Source organism: Nansenia antarctica (genome assembly GCF_963989245.1).
Source record: "Nansenia antarctica genome assembly, chromosome: 17".
In the NCBI taxonomy this organism is placed as follows: domain Eukaryota; kingdom Metazoa; phylum Chordata; class Actinopteri; order Argentiniformes; family Microstomatidae; genus Nansenia; species Nansenia antarctica.
Window position 1 is genome coordinate 27,462,001 of NC_137687.1, and position 10,462 is coordinate 27,472,462.

The 10,462-nt window shown below is 43.8% G+C and overlaps 2 protein-coding genes across 2 annotated transcripts in view; both read left to right on the top strand.

Annotated features, from left to right (window-relative positions):
- Positions 1 to 561: 561 nt before the first annotated feature.
- Positions 562 to 6,855, top strand: LOC308172734 (calreticulin-like). Its single transcript, XM_080547685.1, has 9 exons — positions 562 to 824; positions 1,627 to 1,728; positions 2,095 to 2,298; positions 2,589 to 2,683; positions 3,654 to 3,863; positions 4,815 to 4,928; positions 5,374 to 5,517; positions 5,904 to 5,996; positions 6,534 to 6,855. Exons 1-9 carry the CDS (start codon positions 728 to 730, stop codon positions 6,744 to 6,746), a joined length of 1,272 nt encoding a protein of 423 aa, XP_080403811.1. The 5' UTR covers positions 562 to 727; the 3' UTR covers positions 6,747 to 6,855.
- A 3,266-nt stretch (positions 6,856 to 10,121) lies between these two features.
- eps15 (epidermal growth factor receptor pathway substrate 15) overlaps positions 10,122 to 10,462 on the top strand; it is a 39,266-nt gene continuing 38,925 nt past the window's right edge. Inside the window, 1 exon segment of the mRNA XM_080547426.1 lies at positions 10,122 to 10,160. Coding sequence (XP_080403552.1) covers positions 10,134 to 10,160 — 27 coding nt within the window. The 5' untranslated portion in view covers positions 10,122 to 10,133.

Sequence of the window (10,462 nt, forward strand, 5' to 3'; positions counted from 1 at the left end):
CAGAGACAGATATAGATATAGAGACAGAGACAGATACAGAGACAGAGACAGAATAGAGACAGAATAGAGACAGAGACAGATATAGATATAGAGACAGAGACAGATAGAGAGACAGAGACAGATAGAGAGACAGATAGAGAGACAGAGACAGATATAGATATAGAGACAGAGACAGATAGAGACAGATACAGAGACAGATAGAGACAGATACAGAGACAGAGATAGAGACAGAGACAGAGACCGAGACAGAGACAGAGACAGAGACAGAGACAGAGACAGAGACAGAGAGAGAGACAGAGACAGAATAGAGACAGAGACAGAGACAGAGACAGAGACAGAGACAGAGACAGAATACACTAGAATGCGACTCATTCATCTGTGGCTGATGCACTCGGCCGCTCTCTCTGGGGCGCGTGCCAAGCAAACGCGTGGTCAGCTCCCATTGGCTAAACAGATGTGTCCCGTACCTTTTCCTACCGATCCGATTGGTCGGATCCACTCAGGCTCCCGCCTCCAGCTTGCCAGCCAATGAAAACCGGCCATCTGTTCCGAGGAGAGAGGAGAGAGAGAGAAGTCCAGCATCGTTAGTTTCAGGTCAGGATCGGAAGGATTCAGCACGTATTGTTCGCCGTGCTGCTTAACGCAGTGTATGTAGAATTAGTCATATTTATATACGTCTATCTCCTTTACTTCTCTGCTCTGTAGGGCGTCTATCTAGCCTGCTACAATGCTATATACAGCGCTGTCATTGCTCTTGGTGGCCCTGGTGGCCCTGTCTGTCGCAGAGTCCTCTGTGTATCTCCGAGACCAGTTTGAAGATGGAGGTGAGTTAAAACGGCACATTTACAACCCAGAAATATCTGTAATATTTTACGTGCTGTAGTAAAAAAAAATCTGCTTCCTTGGCATGTTGAAATCTATGACTACGCTATGACTATGCCTAGGCTATAGCACAATTAATCCATATTTCAGCTTGCTATGGGGAATATTTTGCAGTCTATATTTATCTAGACAATGTATCTAGACAGGTAGTGGTAAGATTAGTGACATAAGCGTTGTCAATATCATTCATTCATTCATTCATACGTGATGGGACGTGCCGCGGGTCATGCACCGCCTCTCTATAATCCAGAGCACCGCCACAGTAATGTCCACCACTGCAGTTATCAGAAGGAAACCTGGTTTGATATGTACTGTCTGTTTCAGATGGTTTCACATGCACTGTCTGTTTCAGATGGTTCTATATGCACTGTCTGTTTCAGATGGTTTCACATGCACTGTCTGTTTCAGATGGTTTTATATGCACTGTCTGTTTCAGATGGTTTGATATGTACTGTCTGTTTCAGATGGTTTCACATGCACTGTCTGTTTCAGATGGTTTCACATGCACTGTCTGTTTCAGATGGTTTCACGTGCACTGTCTGTTTCAGATGGTTTCACATGCACTGTCTGTTTCAGATGGTTTTATATGCACTGTCTGTTTCAGATGGTTTTATATGCACTGTCTGTTTCAGATGGTTTTATATGCACTGTCTGTTTCAGATGGTTTTATATGCACTGTCTGTTTCAGATGGTTTCACATGCACTGTCTGTTTCAGATGGTTTCACATGCACTGTCTGTTTCAGATGCTTGGCAGAGTCGTTGGGTGGAGTCCAAGCACAAGACCGACTACGGGAAGTTCCTCCTGACATCTGGGAAGTTCTACGGTGACGTAGAGAAGGACAAAGGTGAGGGAAAAAACGACTAACGATGTCTTAATAACCCACACTAAAACTGATAAGCAGAAATGTGTGTGTAAATGCAGGCACTACGCATGAACCAAGCATAGTTTGGGATGTCTTTCCCTCAAATTGATACTGATCTTGAAGGAGAACTATGTCCGTTGGCTGATCTGAGGTCTGTGTACAGTATGTAAGTAGCCGTGAGAACCGATGGTTCTCGAGCCTAACGGCCCTTAGGGGGGCAGGAGCCTATCTCCTGTTTCCGTGAGGCGGCTTGATGTACAAGTACACCCCGCAAGGCCACTGAGCTGGTCATGGTGTGTACACTACAGTATATGTGACATCTCTGTCATGTCCTTGTCAACATCGCAGGTCTTCAGACCAGCCAGGACGCGAGGTTCTACTCCGCCTCGTCCCGCTTTGATGACTTCAGCAACGACGGCCAGCCCCTGGTGATCCAGTTCACCGTCAAACACGAGCAGAACATCGACTGTGGCGGAGGGTACATCAAACTCTTCCCCTCTGACCTCAACCAGGAGGAGATGCACGGAGACTCTACTTACAACATCATGTTCGGTTAGTGTCTGTGTGTGTGTGTGTGTGTGTGTCTGTGTGTGTCTGTGTGTGTGTGCGCCTGTGTGTGTGTGCGTGTGTGTGTGTGCGCCTGTGTGTGTGCGCCTGTGTGTGTGTGTGTGTGTGTGTGTGTGTGTGCGCGGCTGTGTGTGTGTGTGTGCGCCTGGGTGCGTGTGTGTGTGTGTGTGTGTGCCTGTGTGTGTGCCTGTGTGTGTGCGCCGAGTTGCCTGTTCACGCTCCTCCCAAGGTTGTTGGCTGTGAAGGTGAGTTCCTAAGGTTCTGGTCTGTTTCAGGCCCGGACATTTGTGGACCAGGCACCAAGAAGGTCCATGTGATCTTCAACTACAACGGCAAGAACCACCTGATCAACAAGGACATCAGGTGCAAGGTGAGACACACAAACAGAAACGTGCGAGATGCCTCGTCCGCGACTCCTTGATTACAGACAAGACAACACTTACGTTTGCACTTACGCAGTATCTGATCCTAATCTGCCTCACCTCCTGCAGACCAGTGACATTCTCCAATGACATTCTCTATGTAATGTAAGCCATTTAGCTGACCCTTTTACCCAAAGCGACTTACATCGCAGTGAGTGGATATATTTTTCAGTATATACGGTCCCGGCGGGAAACGAACCCACAACCTAAAGTGTTGATAGCGCCATACTTTACCAACTGAGCCACAGAGGACACGCGCTGCACCACTGCACTCCTATACTGCTACTATTGTGTTTCTGCTGCTATACACGATACACTTATGCTATTGTTCTTGTATTGTTGATTTGTTTGATTATGGTTGAGGAGCTAGCTCGCCCTAAGCATTTAATTGCATCTTCTAGAACTGTATTCTATGTATAGGATGAATAAACTTTGATTTGGAAAGTATGCTGCTACTTATAAATACTTTGGAGGTTTGTGTGACCACTGCGCACAGAACAGATGCATCGGCCAAAATATGATAATAATATAACTCCAAAATAATGTAGCTGCCTGGGGGGTATTCCATCAACGTTGCTAAACAAAAATCCAGGCTTATTTTGATGAATCTCGCGAAACTTATAAAAAATAAGCCTGGATTTTCCTCTAGTGACGTTGATGGAATACCCCCCTGGTCCACACTCAAAAAAGAGACACTGGCGAATGCTTAGGCCGAAATGTGTGTCTACCTATCCCTGAATTATATACTACTACCGGTATTTAAATCTATATATATATATATCGACTGTGGACCAACTACATTAATTTGTAGTTATCAAGGCTTACAATAACCTAAAACCACAGACTTTGTTTACAGTTATGCTTGTTGTTGATGTTGATGTTGTTGTTGTTGTTGTTGTTGTTGTTGTTGTTGTCTAGGATGATGAGTACACCCACCTGTACACGCTGGTGGTGAACCCTGACAACACCTACGAGGTGAAGATCGACAACAAGAAGGTGGAGGGGGGCAGTCTGGAGGAGGACTGGGACCTGCTGCCGGCCAAGAAGATCAAGGACCCCGAGGCCACCAAGCCTGAGGACTGGGACGAGAGGGAGAAGACGGCCGACCCAGAGGACCAGAGGCCTGAGGTGTGTTCACACTGCGCTGCCATTCTTTTTTTTAATGCAATATTTGCATAAATATGCATAAATGCATATGCATTTTTTAATGCAACATTTCAGGCATAACACACCACACAAACAGAAACACATCATACACAAACAAACAAAGAACACAAACTTGTTGTGGGAGCAGATATCATGAGGTCATGTTCAGGAACCGTGTTCATTGATGACGGTTAGACAGGTACAGTTTGTTACGTGAGATTGTTAAGTGAGAGAGAAATAAAATGTATTTAAACAAAAAGAAAATGAACTAATGAACTAAAATATATATATAATATAAACCCTAATCAGTGTCTGTCTGTGCTGCCCTTCTGAGAGAAGACAATTGACGTTTCTCTTCACTTGTGCTATGTACAGGACCAGGGGGGTATTCCATCAACGTCGCTAAAGGAAAATCCCGGCTTATTTTGATGAGTCTCGCGAGACCCATCAAAGTAAGCCTGTTTTTTTTATATATAAATCTCGTGAGACTTATCAAAATAAGCCTGGATTTCCCTTTAGCGTCGTGATGGAATACGCCCCAGGGGAGGCTGGTGGAGGTAGAAATCGCAGGACGGGCTCATTGCAATGCATGGAACGGAATGAGGAACGGTATCGCAATGATAGTCCTTCCTCCAATGTCTACCTCCACCAGACTTCACTGATGTATAGCACAGATGGATTGGCATTAACTTGATGTTGAGGTCCTCCTGCTGATGTGATCTAAACATGTGTTTGAGGTCTGTTTCTCTGAAGCTCAACAGCTGTTCGACAGCTGTTCAATATTTGTGGACAAAATGTTCCATTTTATTGTCTATACTATTCTGCTAACCTGAGTATGTCCTCTCTACATAGAAGATCTTGACTCAATAGCAATGTATTAACATTCTCTGTCTGTCTCCCTGTCTGTCTGTCCCTCTGTCTGTCCCCCTGTAGGACTGGGACAAGGCTGAGAACATCCCAGACCCTGATGCTAAGAAGCCTGATGACTGGGATGAGGAGATGGATGGAGAGTGGGAGCCGCCCATGGTCACCAACCCTGAGTACAAGGTAGGCCTTCTGCCCCCGTTTACGCTATACATACGTATGAGTGGTGACCCGTGACACGCGCATGAAAATGATCTGTTGATGGTTATGTTGACATCATACCAGCAACATGCACTATAGTTTCAATGTCTATATCTGTAAATATGTCATAAGGACTCAACACTTTACCCTATGTTTCACTTTACTCAACACTTTACCCTATGTTTCAAATGAGAAGCCATATAGGTACTATTATACTATTATACTATACTATGTGTAATTGAATGGGGAAGGTGTGTCCAAACTTTTGACTGGTACTGTATGCAGCACATCGCGCAGCAGGACTTTTATTATGATGGTATTGAAACGGACACTGTTGCTATTTTCCAATATTATAATTTTTAGATATATATTGGTATTACCACCCAACCCTAACTGTAGCTAACCCCTCCCTCCCTCGTCCCCCTAGGGTGAGTGGAAGCCCCGCCTGATTGACAACCCCGCCTTCAAGGGGAAGTGGGTGCATCCTGAGATAGACAACCCAGAGTACACAGCCGACGCTGAGATCTACAAATACGACAGCTTCGGCGTGATCGGCCTGGATCTGTGGCAGGTGGGCTGGCTGGATGATATTAGACTTGACATCCTAATTATATATAATATAATACATGTTATTATAATTATTATTAATATTATTATTATATATTATATTGTATTATATCGTATATACAGTATATATAATACATTATATTAATATAATTATTATTATTGTTACAATTCTATATATATATATATATATATATAGAGAGAGATTTTTAAAATTATTATAATTATAAATCATTATGACAGAATGTATTTTTTTCTCCATAAATTGTATGTGTATAACAGATCAACTGGCACGTATTGTAACACGTCATATATGTGTTGCTATTGGTCAACGGTGGTCGTTACATTCCGTTCATCCATCCTCTTAACCAATCACCTGCCTTGTTGTTACAGGTGAAGTCGGGCACCATCTTTGACAATTTCCTGATCACCAACGACCCGGCGCTGGCAGAGGAAGTTGGGAATGAAACCTGGGGGTCAACTAAGGTAAGTCACTAAGATGACTGGTACCAAGATCAACTAAGTCAATGACCTCCATCAGGTTGCAGATTACACTGGGCTGCTTACCCACACTAGATCAAACCCTTCTGTGATTAAAGGGACATTCCACACATTTTTAACATCACATTCATTATCTCCAGCTTCATACCACTGGCATGTGTGAACACAGCAATTACCTATGTTCTATAGTCAAAGGGTCCTAAGGAAATGACCCCCTATTATCTCATTTGGAGTCAAACTAATATTGAATCCATTGATTATTTAACTACAGCCATAGACACACACCCACTGGCATGTGATGGCATGATTTAAAAAATAATTTTACTTCCAATGATTTTTTACATTTACTTCCAATCATATCCTAGCATAGAAAGGTCATTTCAATAGAGATTCTCCATAGAAAGTGTGATAAAGTCTCGGAACAAGGCTCAAGTCTGATCAGGAAACTGCCTGAATGAAATCTCTAGAAGTGTATTTGGAGCCTTGGCATTTAGCGGTCTCCTGTGTTTGGTGTTTACACAGGACCTTGAAAAGAAGATGAAGGACGGCCAAGAGGACGAGGAGAGGAAGACACGTGAGGAAGAGGAGAAGAATAGGAAGGAGGAGGTGAAGGAGGAAGACGAGGAGGACGAGGAGGACAAAGAGGAGGAGGAGGAATATGAAGATGAAGAAGAGGAGGACGAGGAGCAGGACGAGGAGGAGGAAACGGACAATGCACTAAAGGATGAGTTATAAACTGAGACAGGAGGCCCCGCCCTGTTTCTACTGTGAGCCAATGGAACGCGGCTGGGGGAGGAGTTTGGACTTGAGTTGGACATTCCCTTCATGACTGATGATTGGCGCTGCCCATTTACGTTTGGGGGTGGGGGTGGGGGGGGTAATGAAGGTGTGGGGGGGGGGGGGGGAAGTATAGGGGTTAGGAGTTATTGTTTTGTTTACAGGGCAAGGGGACGGGTAATCTATGACTAAGGACAGCAATTATTTTATGTTTCCATGTGCTATTATTAATAAACCTACGGGAGTTCTGAAAGACGGCTTAGAGGTATTATGAGGGAATGTTGTTCTTGACCCCGAGATGAGCAGTTCCAGCAATAAGAAAATGCGGGTAATTGCTATGTTTTTGTTAAGAGGGATGTAACAGTTGTACTTCAGATGAAGTTATGCTTTTCTATGTATGTCGAGTCATCTTATTACTGAAAAAGAAAAAAATTCTCCACCTGCTGTGGCCCATGACCATAGTTTCTTCTAAAAACTTCCTGAGATTAATGTTTACCTCTGAATAGTGTTTTGGTTGTTTTGTTTTCTTTCGTTGTTAATCTATGACATATTTGTACAGAGTCTGTCGTCTCTGGGCTGCGTTCAGGAGGCCACAACGTTGCGGAGCGTTCAGATATAGAGAAATATACTGAGTAGAACAGACATGCATACCCTTCTGACCTAAGTCAGAGTCATGTCATCTCTATTCATGCTGTCTATCTATCTGCAATGTTGCACCCCCCTTCAACACAACCCTGATGTCTTGTGGCTTACCAGGGTGGTGCTCCAGGGGTAGGCCTGTCTTACCAGGGTGGTATCCCAGGGATGGGTCTCTCCTACCAGGGTGGCATCCCAGGGATGAGTCTCTCCTACCAGACTGGCATCCCAGAGATAGGTCTCTCCTGTCAGACTGGTATCCCAGAGATAGGTCTCTCCTACCAGACTGGTATCCCAGGGATAGGTCTCTCCTGTCAGACTGGTATCCCAGAGATAAGTCTCTCCTACCAGACTGGCATCCCAGAGATAGGTCTCTCCTACCAGACTGGTATCCCAGAGATAGGTCTCTCCTACCAGGGTGGCATCCCAGAGATGGGCCTGTCTTGATAGACTGGTGCTCCAGAAACGGGCCTGTCCGATCAGACTGGTATCCCATGGGAAAATGGGAAGAGGAAACTCCAGGCCGTGGCGTCTCGTGTCTCAACAAATAATGGGTGCATCGTTCGTAAATACGCTCTGGAAATCTGCTCTAATCCGCTCACGAGCACTCTGGTTTAAACTGAAATCAGTTAATTTCCGGAAGCGGTCAGAGAGCACCCATCCCGGGTGCGCTCTGGCGCTCTCAGAGCGTATTTACGAACGCACCTAATGTGTTTCTCTATCCTGCAGATACTTTTCTGTGTGTCTAAATTGAATACATTACATTCATATGTTTTAGATGAAGACATTCTACACTGAGTAATGTGGGAGGGGGTCCTTGTCCATTCCGTGTTGCCTAGCAGGGTGACCCAGGCCTGTTGTTGCCTAGCAGGGTGACCCAGTCCTGTTGCCTAGCAGGGTGACCCAGGCCTGTTGCCTAGCAGGGTGACCCAGTCCTGTTGAGTGATTAATTATGTTCTTCTGATCTCCAACGTCATGTTTCTGCACTGCTGTACCCCCCCAGAGCTGTCCCTGTCTGATAGGAAGTCGCTGTTCCTTTTCTAAGACATATTTTGTACTATGCTATGTATGAAAATGTGTCCATTTTGTTGCGTGAATAAAGAATTACTGTCCAATAAAAAAATGATGAAAAGGAAATAAGACTGCCTTTGTTGTTTTGTTTTATGTTTCCATCTATTTGATTACAGAGGTTGCCTTATGAAACGTAGAATTGATTTAAGAAAAAGGATGTTTGTCCTTGTTGCACATTATCTGTTGTTTTGGATGATAGGCAATGATTTTGCAACATGGTAGGTGTATGTTTAGACAAAACAAGACCATGTTTGGGGACTGACTCCTGACCCAGAGAAATGTTTATAGGAGATCCAAGGCACAATCGGAGGGGTTAAAATTAATTCTTCATTGCACTTACTGTAAATGACCAGTATAATGCTGTAGTTATCCACGGTGTGTTCTTACTTTTATTTTGAAAAGCTCTCTATGTTGACAGCTCTACTATGGGTAGCCTACTCTTATTTTTATTGTATGTATTATGTTATTGGAATTCAGGGAATTCAAAAAACACAGTTAAACTACAGTTACTAAAGACAATTCAAGATGTGTCACACTGATTAATGAAACAGAAGATAGGTCATATTTGTGTAAATCTTGTAGAGTATGTTAGCTGCAGATTATAGGTACATTATCTTAGATTGTTGAGCATCTTTTGATCCTTTGAGCAGCAGTTCAGGAGCAGAGCAGTTAATTGGGTTAATATGCTGTAGGCCTACCAAGATGTACCAAGATGTCATTCTTGGATTTTGATTTTCCAAACAAGTGTGGTTTTCCATGTGTAATATTTGTGAAGCTATGAAGTAGCCTAATTGTATTGTTGTATTGCTTCTTTCTAGTTTTCACGGTGTTCGATATGCGTCCTATGCTCCGTAGAAAGATGCGGCAATAAAACCACCCGTCAGAGACTTTCCAAGCTTTCTTTATTGTACTATATACTAAGGTGCTTTAAAATCAATTCAGTAATCCAGGCACCTGTTGCAGAATTATTATAATCATTTTTCCCCAATCTAAAAGTTCATTTGCAAGTATCCACATATATTTGGAACATTTCTCATCAAACACGGACAGGTAGACTAAGTGGTCACACGTGGTCCCATTTTTGTCACAAGAAGATGTTTGAAATATTACATCTTATGAATATTCATATTTAGTTTGGGGACATTCATATTCATATCGGCGAACTGCAGTGCTGACAGTTGCCAGATGTAGCGGATTCCCGCCGAATGGGCTCCTTTTGATCACACTGGGCCGGGAAAAAAGCATTTGGGTTGGTTGGGCTGGATAAACAGCATGTAGGCGGTATCAAAATGCCTGAAAGTTACAAAATGCGTGAAGTGAAAACACACACCCTAGTAGCTACATACAATGTGCAGTTTTTTTTGTTTGTTTTACAAACATCATTTGGCAACAGACATACAGTTTAGGGGCAGGAGATGGGCAGCCCCAATAGTAATTAGCGGGTTTCTGACAGTAGTTTCTGGGCTGGTTTTTAGCAGTGTTTTAGACTGTGACTATGTTAGGCTGGAAATTGTCCAATCCCATTTGGCAACCCTGATCCCAGTCCAGGAGCTCCAGCTCCGTGTGTTCCAGCCTGCCCTGCTCTCCGCCTATCTAGCGCTGCGTTACGCAGAATGAACTAGTGGGAACAGAAACACCATGGCTGCCAGTCTCTCCCTGACACAGGTAACCCTGACTATCTAAACTCTAAACTCTCACCTTAATGCTTGTGTGTGTGTCTCTCTGTAATGCACGGGAATGTGAAGGACCGTTAGTGACTTTGGACAGATTCAAACGGGTTGCGCCCAACGGTCACTTTGTCTCTGTGTGGAAGTTTGTGTCCAGAGCTTCTGACTGGGAAAAGTTTCTGTCTAATCTCCCTGGGTGTGTTCGAAATGGCATACTAGCATACTACTCATACTAGATATGACCTAGATTTGAGAATGCAGTGCGTTCACACTGTACAGTATGCATACTGCAGTGTAAAC